Source organism: Gossypium raimondii, chromosome 12 (assembly GCF_025698545.1).
Source record: "Gossypium raimondii isolate GPD5lz chromosome 12, ASM2569854v1, whole genome shotgun sequence".
NCBI lineage: Eukaryota > Viridiplantae > Streptophyta > Magnoliopsida > Malvales > Malvaceae > Gossypium > Gossypium raimondii.
Genome location: NC_068576.1, coordinates 34,835,046 through 34,852,440, shown reverse-complemented (window position 1 = coordinate 34,852,440; position 17,395 = coordinate 34,835,046). Strand labels below are relative to the sequence as shown.

General features: G+C 33.7%; 1 protein-coding gene and 1 long non-coding RNA gene across 2 annotated transcripts; both read left to right on the top strand.

The window, feature by feature from the left end:
* The first annotated feature begins 801 nt into the window (after nucleotides 1–801).
* LOC105763783 (glutamine--fructose-6-phosphate aminotransferase [isomerizing] 1) lies at nucleotides 802–5,151 on the top strand. The gene is made up of 11 exons (XM_012582134.2): nucleotides 802–1,220; nucleotides 1,473–1,645; nucleotides 1,775–1,883; nucleotides 2,303–2,448; nucleotides 2,685–2,849; nucleotides 2,953–3,313; nucleotides 3,415–3,665; nucleotides 3,742–3,856; nucleotides 3,971–4,226; nucleotides 4,309–4,483; nucleotides 4,780–5,151. Exons 1-11 carry the CDS (start codon nucleotides 992–994, stop codon nucleotides 4,861–4,863), a joined length of 2,064 nt encoding a protein of 687 aa, XP_012437588.1. The 5' UTR covers nucleotides 802–991; the 3' UTR covers nucleotides 4,864–5,151.
* Nucleotides 5,152–5,582: 431 nt separating this feature from the next.
* On the top strand, nucleotides 5,583–8,549 carry LOC128035282 (uncharacterized). The gene is made up of 2 exons (XR_008191625.1): nucleotides 5,583–7,590; nucleotides 8,343–8,549. It is a non-coding gene; the product is annotated as an uncharacterized LOC128035282 (long non-coding RNA).
* Nucleotides 8,550–17,395: the final 8,846 nt, after the last annotated feature.

Genomic DNA, 17,395 nt, shown 5'->3' with positions numbered 1-17,395 from the left:
CCTTCATGGAGGGCAACTTTCTTATTTATATGACATGGTCTTGGATGTGACGTACTAGGCAGGCCCTTATGCATGCCAACACGTATCTTATTCTAAGGTCAACACGTGCCCCCTAAGTATGGGTTTGCTTGTATGATGATTCGAATCCACCACATGCGAACTCATACAAGCAAACTGTACAGGTTGTCACTACTAAAGTAAAAAGAATTAGGTCGGTCCTATTCGGGTAGCGAGTCGGTAAAGGCTAACACTATAACAATTATGATGTGGATGAATAAAATTATCATATAATAAATTTATTTATTAAGAACTAAATAAAATATTAAATGAAAGGATAAATTTAAAGATTTAAAGATTATTATTATTAGCTAAAATCCCAATATAAAATTTTGAATAATTTATAAAAGTGCTAAAGATAAAAGCCTCCTTACATGTGTATAACAATCATTGAAATAGCGCGTCCTATTGAATTGTGGACCAATATTTTTTATTTTTTTTTTGTGTTTGAAATGCAAGGAGAGAGAAACTTCCCCTTAATGCCACGTAAGGATGTAAAAATGAGAATGTTGAAGGGTAATAGTTGAAGCAGACGAAACTACCTTTCCAACTCAAGTACAAACTCGTTTAGTATGCTTCCATCACAGATAAATTGGCCAACTAAGCACGCTCCATCCAATAGCATGCTTCCTTCTGCGTCAACCAACATCATTGGAGGTTGGAAAAGACAAAAACGCCCTCCCCAAATCAAAGCTGTGGCGCGTCAAAACTGTCGACCATTCCAAGCTGATGTTGATTTTCACTTCCCTCCCTCCCTCCCTCCCTCCTTGCCTAGCCTTGATGTTTTAAAGAGTCTAATCCAATGGAATATCAAAAGTCAAACACAGAGAAAAGCTCTCCCTCCTCCCTCAATTTCCCCCGCTTTTAACTTTCTTCTGCAACACCCGATGGTGAGTAACAGCGTCTAGATTCATACATTCGGAATTCAGCAACAATGTGCGGGATCTTCGCTTATCTGAACTACAACGTCAAGCGTGACAGACGTTTTATTCTGGAGATCCTCTTCAACGGCTTGAGGAGGTTAGAGTACAGAGGCTATGATTCTGCCGGGATTTCCATTGATTCTTCTTCTTCTTCGGATCCAAATGGACAGCTTTCCTTTTCTCCTCTCGTCTTCCGCCAAGAAGGCAACATCGATTCACTCGTTAAATCCGTCTACAAAGGTAATTTCTTTCCTTTGAAATTTCGACTACTGCGGATCCAAAGAGAATGGCTTTAGATTTGGCAAACTTCGCTCAAGTCTTTTCTTTGTTTTAGATTAACGTGACTTGGAATTTGGAATAGCATTTTTTATTTAACATGATTATGCTATTGTCTCTGTATTTGGGTTTAGAGGAACTGGCGGAAAATCAATTTTGTATAACATTCTATTTGTTTGAGAAATTGAACTTCATATGATGATATTGGTACTTCAGATGTCGCATCGATTAAGTTGAATTTGGAGGAGCTTTTCTGTGTTCATGCTGGAATAGCACATACCCGGTGGGCAACTCATGGAGAGCCATCTCCAAAAAATAGCCATCCTCAGACATCTGGTGCTGGAAACGAATTCTTGGTTGTTCATAATGGAGTTATTACAAACTATGAGGTTGCTTGTGTTTCTTTAATTAGTCATACTAATTTCTTCTCTTTCCTTCCCACTCTCTCCCGTTCCTTGCATATACGTTGATAATTATGCACATGCTTACCAGTCATCTGGGTTATTAAACATTTTCAGGTGTTGAAGGAAACACTAACGCGGCACGGGTTCAACTTTGAATCCGACACTGACACAGAAGTTATTCCAAAGCTTGCTAAATATGTTTTTGACAAGGCAACTGAAGAAGGTAACATTCTTAACTTGTGTATAAGAAAGATATGAATTGCAATTATTTTCTTTCTATATTTGAATTTACATTGTTTCTACTAATTACTGCATATATGGGTGTTAATTGATGCAATATTAGTCCTTGGCTCTGGCACTTTCATAATATATATACGGTTGGAGATGTTCTGGACATGTATTCCTAGATAGGTCAGTCTTGTTACGTCTATCTGGCATCAAGTTAGGAATAAATGTTGAGACAATCACCAAATTTCCTTATGGCTTGGGAGTCTGGGCTAAAACCCTCATATGTTGTTTTGTTGGAAAAAAAAGTTCTACTAGTCTTTGTTGATCAATTTTTGTGCTTCTCTTCCCCATAAGCTTTAGAATACCAGTACTCCTTTGGTTTTAGTTTGAAGTGTTTTTTTGGTTATTCTGCAGGTGACCAGTCTGTCACATTCAGTCTAGTTGTGCTTGAAGTTATGAGGCATCTTGAAGGAGCCTATGCCCTTATATTCAAAAGTCACCATTACCCAAATGAGTTGATTGCTTGTAAACGTGGTAGTCCGTTGCTCTTAGGTGTGAAAGTAAGTTATATGAAAAGTATAAGTGTTGCCTACTTTAAGATACTTGTTATATCTCTTCCTGTTCAATAATGCTTTTCAGACTGATTTACTGCACATCTTATCTTTTTTTCTGGAATGAGCCAGATTGGTGATGTTTGCTGAAACCTTTTTTATCATTTGAAAATCTTTTGATCTCATGTACAGGCTTTGATTGGTTATTTGATTAAATCTTGGTCTCATTAATGTATCATGTGCAGGAATTAAGTGAAGACATGCATAGTGGAGCTCCATTTCTTGATCTTAAGTTCATTTCAGAAAATAGGCATCCAAAAGAATTATTTCTATCTAGTGATGCTAGTGCTATAGTTGAACATACAAAAAAGGTTCTGGTGATTGAAGATGGTGAAGTAGTTCACCTTAAGGTACCTTTGTAATGACTTTTAAGTGAACTCTTTGGCATGTTACTGAGGGTGACCTACAAACTTTTTGCATTGAAATCTTCTTACTAACACTAGTAAAATTCAGGATGGAGGTGTTTCTATTCTTAAATTTGAGAATGAAAAAGGAATATGTGGCAATGCACTTTCTCGACCATCATCAGTGCAACGTGCATTATCTTTTCTTGAGATGGAGGTTGAGCAGATAAATAAGGGCAAATATGAGCATTATATGCAGAAAGAAATTCACGAGCAACCTGAATCTCTTACAACCACAATGCGGGGGAGACTTAAACGTGGAGGTTCTACCAAAGCCAAGACTGTGCTTTTAGGTGGACTGAAAGATCACATTAAATCTATTCGACGGAGCAGACGTATTGTTTTTATTGGATGTGGTACAAGCTATAATGCTGCTTTAGCTGCTAGACCTATCATTGAAGAGCTTTCTGGTACTTACTCTTTGATTTCTGATGCTCCTTTGAAACTTTTTTAATGTTCAGTTTGCTGATTAAAATTTTTTTTTTTTGTTTATCATCTGTAACAAATATAGGTGTCCCAGTTACTATGGAGATTGCTAGTGATCTGGTGGACCGGCAGGGTCCAATTTATAGAGAAGATACTGCAGTTTTTGTTAGTCAATCTGGTGAAACTGCAGATACTCTGCTTGCCTTAGAGTATGCCCTTGAAAATGGTGCATTATGTGTTGGCATAACAAATACTGTTGGTAGTGCAATAGCTAGGAACACACATTGTGGGATTCACATAAATGCTGGCTGTGAGATAGGGGTGGCAAGTACCAAGGTAAGTTTCATTGGTTTGTACATGCTGTTCCATTTATTGTGTTATGGGTTAACAAAACCTTCACCGTCATTTTTAGGCATACACTAGTCAAATTGTTGTGATGGCAATGCTAGCTTTGGCTATCGGAGATGATGCAATATCCAGTCAAGCCAGACGAGAGGCTATTATAGATGGTCTATTTGATTTACCAAGTATGCTTCATCTCGCTTTCTCTTTTAACAGATCACTGGATTATAAAGACTTGTTTTATTGCACTGTTGTACATTTAGGAAAAAGCAATATGTTTCTACCTTGCATTTTTGCAGATAAAGTTAGAGAGGTACTCAAGCTTGACCAGGAAATGAAGGAACTGGCAAAATTGTTGATTGCTGAGCAGTCGCTTCTTGTATTTGGAAGAGGATATAACTTTGCAACAGCTTTAGAGGGCGCTTTAAAAGTAAAAGAGGTTTCTCTTATGCACAGTGAAGGAATGCTTGCAGGTGAAATGAAACATGGCCCTTTGGCACTAGTTGATGAGAATCTCCCCATTATTGTTATTGCTACCCGTGATGCATGCTTCAGGTCAGTTATATAATGCTTCCAAGAAGTGATATGGTGGTGTTTCAGTTTTAATTGATGATTAACATTACTAAACTTTTTACAGTAAGCAGCAGTCAGTTATTCAGCAACTTCATGCCCGTAAAGGTCGCCTAATAGTGGTGTGTTCGAAAGGAGATGCAGCTGCTGTATGTCCTGGTGGATCTTCATCTTGTCGAGTGATTGAAGTTCCTCAGGTTGAAGATTGTCTTCAACCTGTGGTTAATATTATTCCTTTGCAGGTTAGTACAATTTTTGCAAATTTCAAATTGACTCTGGTGACGTGTAAGTTATACTCTACTACACATCTACAATTAGAGAATAATGAATCTCCCTAGGTGTGCATATGAGAAGGGGGATTTGACGAGATAGAGGTTGCCCTTGGTGTCAGGCTCTTAACTTTGTCTTCAAAACCCTTGTCCTTGTTAGCAGCAAGTTGGAGTTTTAAGTTACCCTTTGCTTGTTATTCATAATCATGGATGGGCTTTGTATGTTTGTCGTTGGACGCATTTTTGAAATGTTATGGTTTTGGCTGCAGTTGTTGGCGTATCACCTTACAGTGCTGCGGGGTTACAACGTAGACCAACCTCGGAATCTGGCCAAGAGCGTAACGACCCAATGAAAAAGGTTCACTAACTTGTTCTTTAAACCAAGTAAAATGACGAGACTTAGGGTGCAGAGGGGGATGTGTGTGGAATTATCTGAGATGTTGCATTGTAAATTATTTATTATTAGATAAATAGCACACTGTTGACATCAAGCACAACCCAAGTAGATCCACTTGTCCTGTTGTCTTTGGCTGAAAATGATGGATAGGGCATGCCATTATTATTATTTATTTTCTATTTGTTTTACTTCCTCTCTGTCACCATTACTTAAAAATTGAAATCAAATCGCCATGCTTGCTCCATTACGCGGTATTGCTTCGGTACCTTCTTACATTATTTATACTAAAACAAAAACTTGTGCTTGTTATCTTATCAATTATTAATATGATTATATATTTTCGCTTATCAATAACAAAATCTTCATTTTAACTTTTTAGTGAAAAATAAACAAATTAACCCCTATATATATCTTAGATGAATGGGCAAATCAGCTTTTTCAATTTGATACCTAGTCTTTTATTAAAAGTAAAAGGTTAAATGATCAAAAGGCATTAGTAATAAATTTAAAAATATCAATTAATTCTTTTTAAAATATTGATATTATTATTTTTAATAAAATTTTATTATTAATTTGATTTCCATCAAAATAAAAATAAAATTGAAAAATATTATTAATAATTCTATTCATCAATCATTTACTCTTTTATTTCTTAAAACGTTATCAACACTTTTTTCCAGGTTTTATTTTTCTATTACGAAAAAAAAAATATTTTCATAACCTAGCCAATGACCTAAACCTGCGTCCTAACCATAAAAAATTTACCCAATCGCTTACCACTCAACCAATAAAACACCCCTAGCATTATTTGCGGAAGAAATGTATAGAAGCTAATCAGATTCTTAGTAATCCCGACCTTCCAAATCAACATCATAGACCCTCTATCATTTGTCATAATATTTTCGTCATAGCATTTTTAGTTGTTTACTTGTTTGTTTGCATATTATTCACGTAATTACTCTCGAATTTGTCATTGCATTCTTACTTTTGTCTTATCATAGCATTTTCCATTGTTTATCAGTTACACATTTTGCACACATCATTATTCCTTCAAATTACCACTGCATTCTTATCATTATTTTTGTCATAACATTAATCATACTTCATTATAATAATTCGACCATTTTATACCTAATCGATCCTTGTGGAGACGATCTCACTTATCAATTTATTACTTGATTCAACATGTATACTTGCACAATTCGCATATTATTTCACACGCGATAGGCGGCGGTGGTGGTAGAGGTTCGACGACAGAGGTGGCGGTGCTACAGTGGAGGAGGAAGAAGAAAAGTGTTGCAGCACTAGAGAGGGTAAGGAGAAAAGAAAAAGAAAGATAAAGAGTGGTGGTTGCAGTGGTGCGCGGTGGAATAGAAAGAAGAAGAGAAGAGGAGGATGGGTGATAAAATGGTGGTGTTTAGGTCGAATGGTGGTGACTAACGCTGGAGGAAAGGAGGCCAAAATCAAAATAATGGTGGTTTAAGGTGGTGTAAAAGGGGAGGAGGAGAAAAAAAAAAGAGGAGCAACTGAGGGGAATGAGAAAAATGAATAGGAAAATAAAAGATGAACAAAAAAAGGTGTCATTCATCTTATCCAGGTTCAATGTATGACACACAAGGTAAGGGTGAAGAAAATAGGGATGTGGAGGGGACAAAGGAGAAAAATGTAACATCCTGATTTTGGGTCTAGTCGGAACAGTAGTTTCGGGACCACAAATCCGATGAGAAAAAAATTATTTTATTATATTTTTATGGTCTACGATTTCAAAAAATGAATTTGAGAAAATTTTGTTCAAAAATTTCGAGTTTGGGCACTCAATTTAGTCAAAAGGACTAAATTGTAAAAAGTGCAAAAGTTGAGTTCTACATGTTAGTGGTGTCCAATTGTTATGAAATTTTAAATTTGAGGTCTTTATATGGTAATTAGACTATTGGTTAATTTGGTAGACAAAAACGGACATGGTTAGGCATGTTTCCAAAGTTTTTCATTAAGGGCATTTTGGTCATTTAGTTATTAAAATGAATTAAAAACAAAATTAAAAGTCAATTTTTGTCCATCTTCAACCCCATGGCCGAATTTCACAAGGGGAAACCATGGTTAGGGTTTTTCAAGCTTCCAATTTCGATTGTAAGTCTGTTCTAGCCCCGTTTTTAATGTTCTTTACATTTTTAGAATCCCGGTAGCTTAATTTAGCTTATTCTAGCAATAATTTACCTAGGGTTCATATTTGGAAAAAATACCCATAGGTGAAATATGTTTATTTTGATGTTTTATGGTAGAATATGAAGCTAGAAATTATGTTAAACAGCTTTTGCTAGTCGATTTTAAGTGAAAACGAGTATATTGACATAATCGGCAAAAATACCTAATGTTCATAAGTAAGTGTTAGAGTAAGAATTTAATGTTGTCATAGAAGGGAAAACTTTTCAGCATGTTATAAAACATAAGAATAAGAGATGAAGTTTAATTTCCGAGCTTTAGGGCAAAAGTGTAATTATGCAAAAGTTTAGGGGCAAAATCGTAAATTTTCCAAAGTTCGAGTCAAGGATTGTATTGATGAATGTGAGTATTAAATAAGCTAAATTTGCAATTATAGATCATGAAGAATGAAATCTGGAGCTAGACTGGGGAAAGAAAAGATTGAGGACTAAAGTGTTAAATTTGATCACATTTTTGTACTGAGGTAAGTTTACGGTAAATAAATGCAATATTTTGATAATTATTATTAATGTTGTTATTTTTCAACAATTATGTATTTATTTCATGAAAATATCTAATGTTAACTCAAGTATGAGATGACAGAGAATTAGTGTTAAAAAGTCCCGTTGAAACTTTTGGAATGTATCAGATACAAATGTCATGACATTTAGGTGATGAGATCCCATGTAAGACCATGTTTGGAACATGGCATTGGCATCATTGAGATTATGAGAGGTCCCATGTAAGACCATGTCTGGGACATGGCGTTGGCACCGATATGAGAACTCCTATGTAAGACCATGTCTGGGATATGTCATTGGCAGTACAAGAAATATCCCATGTAAGACCATGTCTGGGACATGGCTTTGGCATGTTATTATCAAAAAAGAGACCCAAGTATCCTTATTATTCCAATGTGGCTCAACGGGCTAGTAAACAAATTATGTTCCATGAAAGTTCAGGTAAAAGCATAAATAGCAAATTCATGTGAGTTATAAGAGTTAAGAACATATTATGTTATCAATTGAGAACCAACATTTCACCAAGAGAAGAGTAAGTTATAATCATGAGTTATCTAAGTAAACAAGTAAGTGAACGAGTAAGAGATTAAGTAAAGAGGAAATTAGAGATCATGACACTTGAGTATATTTATTTGTGTTAAATGTTGTTATTTATTTGCTTGTAAACTTACTAAGCTTTATGCTTACTTCTTTTATTTCTTTTTCTTTCATATAGTATTATCAAGCATAGTCGGGATCTTGAAGACGTCGGAGAGTGTTCACACTATCAACCACCACAACTTGGTATTTTAAGACGATAAATGTTTCGAGCTATGGCATGTATAGGGACTTAGTCATTTCGATTGTATATTTTTAAATTATGACCAAAAGATGATATGTAAATATTTTATGATGAATAGTTATTAAAATAGCTAAGTATGAAGGTGTTTGTTGTTATAAAAGTCTAGGTGATAAATTATGCATAGAAATCATGAAAAAGTAAAAATTGGTAGTGAATCAGTTTTGAGACAGCAGTAGTGACATGATTTTGAAAAATCACCAAGAATAGTAGAAAATGAATTAGAGGGTGTATGAGATATAGAATTAAATCTTATTGAGTTTATTTTCATATAAAAATAACAGTGTAGACAAAGAAATTATGTATTCTGCGATATTTGCCTTTTAGTTAGACAAGGTCAAATTAGTTTTCGGAATCCCCTGTTCTGACTTTGGAAAATCATTAAAAATTGTAAAAAAATGGGTATGAGTTGTAATTTATATGTATAGATTAATTATTGAGTCTATTTTCTTTAGAAACAAGTGAGAACACCATATGAAGTCTGTAAAATGAGATGATTAAATTTTAGTGACGAAAGGTCAGGACAGTCAATCAGTGAAACAGGGAAGAATTTAACTAATAAACTATACTAATTTGCTAAACCAAAAATTCTGAAAATTTTATGGTAAAAATATATATGAGTCTAGTTTTATATAAAATTTACATATCTAAATTTTAAGTTTCGTAGATCAAGTTATAATTAATTTAGTAACTGCTGCGCAGGTGGACAGCTTTGTTGTGAATAGTGAAATTAATTTCAAAAGTAAAATTTTATGCCGCGAACTTTTAAGTTAAGTCAAGTAACGTCTCATGCTCGACTTCGGAAACGGTCTTGGGTAAGGGGTGTTACACAAAAGGGGGATCATGAGAGTGAAAATGGGGCATAATGAGGGAAGGTTGACTCACACACAAGGAAATAATCTTTCCCCATGCATGGCAACTAGCATGGACGGTTTTAGGGGGTGTTGACCACTAAAGTTGGAAAAAATATTAAATAAAAAGATGAAGAGTGTGGAACTTGAACCTAGGACCTTTAAAAAACTAATTAAGCACTTAACCACTAGACTAACTCACTTGCTTATTATCATTTTAACAGAAAATATTTAAAAACATAGGACGATTTTTGCTAAAGGTTTAGAAAAAATTTGCACCAAATAGAAATTAGTACGAGGGAAGGGATTCGAACACATATCACTAAGGGTAGCTCCACCACTACTCAATTACTATAATTTATTTTTATTTATCAAAAGCGTGAAGATAACCTTAAAAAAAATTTGGGCCGTGACCGCTCTCGGTTCACTAACTCAATTTAACTAACCTAGTTTTTGGGATGTGACATATTTTGAAATTTCCCTTTTCATGTCTGGCCACCAATACAAGTTTCTCAAAGCGCAATACATCTTAACGCTACTTGGGTGAAGTGTAAATGGCCCATGGTGAGCTTCTCTTATAATTTCTTCCCTTAACTTATTTTTGACTGGTACCACCGTTCTGTGCCTGTACCTAAGCTCTGTTACTCCAAATCTTCGGTGAGGAAAATCTTGAACACACGAACGAAACTCGAATAGAAAAAGAAGAAATAGGACAAGGCTCCAAGGCGTGTATCAAGCCACTATCTTTAAGGTTATATTCGCCTCCACCTATCTTCGGTGTGCAAATGAGTTCCAAGCAAATTAACCTCGAGGATACAATAGAGCCAATGATTATTTGCGTTTTGCACTGGCGAGAATAGTCCACTACACACTGAGTAATGTATAATAAGAAACTCAATTTCTACAAAGGATTTCTACAGTAATACTATATAGAATAATCTAATAATATTAGAAAATGAAGGAAAGAAAGAAAGAATATTAGAATTTGTTGGTGTGTCTTCCAAATGAAATCTCATTCCTATTTATAGGAATTTTCATGTCTCTTCATAGAGACATCTTTCAATAGGTATCTTTCTGAATAATAATGTCTTTAAAATAAACACATAATTATTCATTTAATATTATAACTATTTAAATAATATTATTTAAATAGTTATAATTCTTTCAAAAATCAAATAATATAAATTTTGATTAATTACACCCATTCATTTATAGTTATTGGAACACTATAAATATTTGAAAATGTTTCAACAATCTCCCCCCATTTTCAAAATATTTTAGATTTTGATATTCTTGGAAATCAATTTGCATAAATGAAGGTATCTTACAGTTGAACCTTCACTTAGTGAAAACATGTTAAAGTTAATCGAAATTGCATGGTAGATTAAGCTTTAAACCAACTATTCCATTTGATTAACCGAACATGCCTCACATAATGATTTCAACATCGGTCATTGCATAGTATCTAGGGACACTATTATGACCATGTGTCTATGTCCTCTTTTCATGAGTGCTGTCAGAGCCAAACCCTTGAGCTCCTAGAAGCGGCCGCACTTCCACTCACAAAGGTAGATCCCATCAAAAGTGTTCCCGTAATTATAACACTCTAATAACAGTCACATACTAATGATGTACTTTGTCTCATTGAAATCAAGACTTGACGTTATACCAAGCGTTGAGTCGAGTTTTCATCATGGGTGACTTTAATTAATGGGCTTGAGTCCCATCCCTTTTGATGTCCTTTTTACTGCATCTCTAGCAAGACTTTTTGTCAAAGGATCTGCCAAATTTTCACTTGACCTCACATAATTAATAGTGATCACTCCATCAGAGATTAATTGTCGGACATAACTATGTTTTAATCTAATGTGTCTAGACTTTCCATTATATACTTGACTATATGCCTTTGCTAGAGTAGCCTCACTATCACAACGGATAGAAATAGTTGAAATTGGCTTAGGCCATAAAGGTATATCATAAAGCAAATTTATTAACCATTCTACTTCTTTCGATGCAGCGGCTAATGCAATAAATTCTACTGCCATGGTGGAATCAGTAATACATGTTTGTTTCTTGGAACCCCAAAAAATGGCTCCTTCACCAAGAATGAAGATCCATCCACTAGTAGATGCATGATCTTCCAAACTTGTAATCCAACTAGCATCCGAATACCCTTCTAAAACTGAAGGATATCCATTATAACACAATCCATAGTTAATAGTTTTCTTTAAGTACCTAAGTACTCTATTCAAAGCTTGCCAATGCAAACTACTTAGATTACTTGTGTACCTACTCAATTTCCCAACAGCATATGCAATATCTGGTCTTATACAAGTCATTATGTACATAAGACAACCAATTAGACTATCATATTTGAATTGATCAATTTTCCTACCAGCATTAGATACTAATTTTATTTGAGGATCCATGGGTGTAGGTGCTGGTATACAATTGAAAAGATCAAACTTTTTAAGTACCTTTTCAATGTAATGTGATTGTGATAAAGCTATAGTGCTTTCATCTCTGGTTATTTTAATCCCAAGAATAACATCTGCTACACCCATATCTTTCATAGAAAAGTTGTTTGACAAGAATTTCTTTGTGTTTTCTATTTGTTCCAAATTCGTGCCAAAAATGAACATATCATCTACATATAAGCAAAATATGACACATTTTCCATTTTCAAATTTGCTATATATGTACTTATCGGATTCATTTATTTTATAGTCATTAGCTAAAACAATCTTGTCAAACTTTTGGTGCCATTGTTTTGGTGCTTGTTTAAGTCCATATAAAGATTTAACAAGCTTACATACCTTATGCTCCTGTCCTGGAATAACAAATCCTTTCGGTTGTTCCATGTACACTTCCTCTTCCAATTCACCATTTAAAAATACAGTTTTAACATCCATTTGGTGAACAACCAAATTATATATAGAGGTAAGTGATATTAAGAGTCTAATTGTAGTAATTCTTGCTACTGGAGCATAGGTATCAAAGTAATCAATACCTTGTTTTAGTGTAAAACCTTTGGATACCAACCTTGTTTTAAATTTATCAATGGTTCCATCGACCTTTATTTTCTTTTTGAAGATCCATTTACAGCCTATTGGTTTGGAACCCGGTGGAAGATCAAGTAAGATCCAAGTTTGATTTCCCATTATTGAATCCATCTTATCATTTATTGCTTCTTCCTAAAAAGTAGAGTATTGAGATATCATTACCTTTTCAAATGTAATAGGATCAAATTTTGTATTATAACAATAATGTATCTTATTGCATATACTTTCACCTTTTCCTTCTATAAGAAACATAATGAAATCTGATCCAAAATCTTTGACCTTTTAATCCTCTTACTTCTTCTTAATTCTTAACAAGATTCATCATTATTATCAATTTGTTCCAATAGAATCTCATTCTCATTTGAAGAATGAATCAATTGTTGTGGCTATAATTGTCTTGATATAGAATTAAATATATTTTTATCAAAAATAGCATATCTTGATCTTGATTCAATAATAGTATTAATTGAAATTGAATCATTTGGTTCAATTACCATGAACCTATATGCCTTGCTATTATGTGCATATCCTATAAATATGCATTCAATTCCTTTTTCACCTAACTTTTTACGTTTAGATGTTGGAATTTTGACAATAGCTCTACAACCCCAAACCTTCAAATAATTAAGGTTTGGTTTCCTTTTCTTCCATTGTTCATAGGGGGTTATTTTAGTTTCCTTATTAGGAACTCTATTCAATATATGACAAGTTGTTAGAATAGCCTCTCCCCTAAAACCTCGTCCAATACCTAAATATGATAACATTAAATTTACCATTTCAGTAAAGACTCTATTTTTCCTTTCAGCTATACCATTTTGTTGTGGTGTGTAAGGGGCTGGAACTTGATTCAAAATAACTTGGATTATAGTATTCTCCACCTCCATCCGATCTTAAGCACTTGATAAATAATTCACACTAAAGTTCAATTTTAGATTTATAAACTTTAAATTTATCAAGCGCTTCATCTTTTGAATGCAATAAATATACATAACAATATCTAGAACAATCATCAATAAAAGTAACAAAATGTTTCTTTCCACCTAATGTAGGAGTGTTATGCATGTCACATAAATCGCTATGTATCAAATTAAGCAATTTTGTTTTCCTTTTAACCTTAGGGAAAGGGTTTCTTGTAATTTTAGTCAACATACATGTATTGCATTTTCAATATTATTATTAAAAGCAGAATTAAAACTAACTTATACATGTCATTCAATTTTCTATAATTCAAATGACCTAATCTATAATGCCACAAACAAAAGATTCAACCATATAAGCGGATATAATATTTTTAGTCTTATTAATAATATTGAGTTTGAACATACTCTTATACATATACTCTTTCCTTACAAAAATTCCTCCCTTAGACAAAATAAACTTATCTGCCTCAAAAATAAGTTTGAAACCAAACTTATTTAATAGACTTCCAGACACTAGATTCTTCCTAACTTCTGGCACATAATATACATCATTTAAGGTTAAAACCTTCCCAGAAGTGAATTGTAGTTCAACAGACCCTTTGCCTTTGGTTGCTGCGGTGGAAGAATTTCCCATGTACAAGACATTGTCATTTTCGCATTGTGTGAACTTTGTGAACATGCTTTTTTCTTTGCACACATGTTTGGTTGCTCCGGTATCAATCCACCATGTATTATCATCTTGTGCCATATTAATTTCAAATATCATTGCAACAAACTTTTCATTATTATCAGCCTTAGAAGATGATTTCTTCTTTAAAAATCAACATTCATTCTTGAAATGTCTCGGCTTACCACAATGATAGCATGAGCCATTTCGTTTCTTTTTGAACTTAAGTGCTCTATCAGTCTGTTTGAACTTTCTTTTAAATGGTTTAGTAGTTTGTACTTCCTCCGTAACATGCACTTTGGCATTTTCAGAATTTAGGTTCTGGTCTTGCTTTCTATATTCTTTTTCAATACGAAGATGATTTGCTAAAGCCTCAAGAGATATTTCCTCTTTCTTATGTTTTAGACTTCTTTTAAAGTCTTTCCAAGATAGAAGAAGTTTGTCTATTATGGAGGATACAACAATCATTTCATCCATTTTCATATCATATTGCTTGAATTGATTCAACATCTTTTCAATATCACGGAATTGTTCCATAACGGAACAACCATCAACTATCTGATAATTATTAAAACAACTGACAAGAAATTTCTTACTTGTAACATCTTCAGTCATGTATTTTGTCTCCAATTTGTCCCATAATTCTTTAGCGGTGACCTCGTTTTGGTAGGTGTCGAACAAACCATCAGATAAACCATTTAATATGTGGCCTATGCACATGTAATCAGCATTGTCCTATTTTTTTCTTTCTCGGGTTGTAGCAACAGATTCATTTTCATTCTCTTTAGGTCTTGGAGTATCCAAAATATAAGCAATCTTCAAAGTTGATAATAAGAAGTGCATCTTTTTCTGCCATTGTCGAAAATTGCCACCATCAAACTGATCAAGTTTGACAAAGTTGGAAGCCAACTCCCTTAGTGTTCCACTTTCATGTGTTATGGTAGTCATAATGAATTATAACCTTAAAATTGGTAGTCCAAATCTCCGGTGAGAAAAATCTCGAACACACGAACGGAACTCGAACAGAAAAAGAAGAAATAGGACAAGGCTCCAAGGCGTGTATCAAGTTACTATCTTTAAGGTTATATTCGCCCCACCTATCTTCGGTGTGCAATGAGTTCCAAGCAAATTAACCTCGAGGATACAATGGAGCCAATGACTATTTGCGTTTTGCACTGACGAGAATAGTCCACTACACACTGAATAATGTATAACAAGAAACTCAATTTCTACAAAGGATTTCTACAGTAATACTTTATAGAATAATCTAATAATATTAGAAAATGAAGGAAGGAAAGAAAGAATATTAGAATTTGTTGGTGTGTCTTCCAAATGAAATATTATTCCTATTTATAGGAATTTTCATGTCTCTTCATAGAGACATCTTTCAATAGGTGTCTTTCTGAATAATAATGTCTTTAAAATAAACACATAATTATTCATTTAATATTATAACTATTCAAATAATATTATTTAAATAGTTATAATTCTTTTTTAAAAAATTAAATAATATAAATTTTGATTAATTACACCTATTCATTTATAGTTATTGGAATACTATAAATATTTGAAAATGTTCCAACAAGCTCGCCATCCTTGTCGACACTAAAGTTTGTCGTTTCACCAGCTATCATCTTTTGCTTGAACTAAGTACCTAGGGTGTCTTTTGACTGTTCCTTCAAAATTTGGGAGGGATAAGTTAGCTTCAAAACTAACTTTTCTAGTAAGGCTCTAGCGTTATACATAGTAAGTTTAGGTCGAATGGACAATAAAGTTGTGACAGTCTTTCTACTCAAATCATTTTTCATGACATTCGCTTTTCCAGGATGGTATCCGATAACTAAGTCATAATATTTCAGCAGTTTGAGCCACCTTCTTTGATGTAGATTCAAGTCTCTTTGAGTCATTAAGTATTTCAGACTCTTATGATTGGAGAAAATGTGACACTTTTCCCTGTATAAATAATGTCTCCACAACTTTAGTGTCAAAACTACCATTGCTAGCCCAAGGTCATGCGTGGTGTAGTTTTTTTCATGAGGCTTCAACTGGCGTGATGCATACGCTATTACCCTTCCATTTTGCATAAGGACGCACCCTAATTATTTAGTGATGCACCAATATTTACTGCATACTCATTTCCAGGTTCCGCTTGTGCCAACATAGGTGCCTCAGTCAGAACCGTTTTAACTTCTCAAAACTTTTGTAATGGCCCAATTTTCAGTAATGTCAGAAACAGTAGTTTGAGACCATCAAATTCGGCGAATAAGCTCGTAAATTTTATTATTTAATATTTACGAGTCAAATATGGTTTTAAAAAGATTTTTGAATTAATAATTTATGTCTTATAATGAATTATTAGATTCGAATGATAAAACCCTAGTTCAAGTGGTTTTGGAAAATAACGTATCGGGACCTCGTTTCTATAAACCAAATCGTAAATATTTTTATATATATTTATGAAGTGTCATTAATATGTTATTAAAGTTTTGTTGAGAAATTTTAACGTTTTGATAGTGAATTAAGAGTAATTAGGTATAAGGACTAAATTGCATAAAGGCGAAAGTTGAGTTATAGATTAAAGAAAATTAAAATGACTAAATAAAATTATTAATTTAGATCAAGATCGAGTGAAAAATCAAGAAAAATATAAAATTTTCAAAATGCCCCTGAACTTTGGTATTTATGCAATTTAGCCAGGTAAGTTCGTGTAATTAAATTGTATATTTATATATTTTAAATTGAATTTTGTGTATGTGATTTGTGTAAATTTCCATGTATGAAATTAATCACATAACTGACGATGATCGACAAATATTAAGTCTCGTTTGAATAAATGAAATTCGATGGATATCGGGTTCCCGAATTGGTTATGGTACTGCATGTGTTGCGGACACACCACAGCTCGAAAAAGCGTCCTGTTATTAGCTCTTATGAGTTTCCCGTTATATGGTTCTTGCGAGCTTCCCGTTAATAGCTCTTCGGAGCATCCGAATTGGTTGTGATCCTGCATGTGTTGTAGACACACTACAACTCTTATGAGCGTCCCGATATATGGCTTTTTGGAGCTTCTCGATTAAAGGTTCTTTTACGAGCTTCCTAAAATATGGCTCTCTAGAGCTTCCCGTTATTTAGCTCACATGAGCTTCTCGTTATATGGCTCTAAAGAGTTTCCCGTTTATGTGCTCGTATGAGCATTCTCAAATATGAATTGACGAATTTCAGATTTGTACACTTCGTGTGTACTACCAGTGTATCCATCGATATTTTAAATGATTCAACGGGCAAAGTTCTGACATGAGACAACATGAAATTGAAATGTACTATACCGGTATATACTCGAAATATATGGAATTGATATATGAATACAAGATGTGGAAAGTTTATGAACTTGGAAATTTGATTATTATAGAGCTCATACATATTTCTTGAT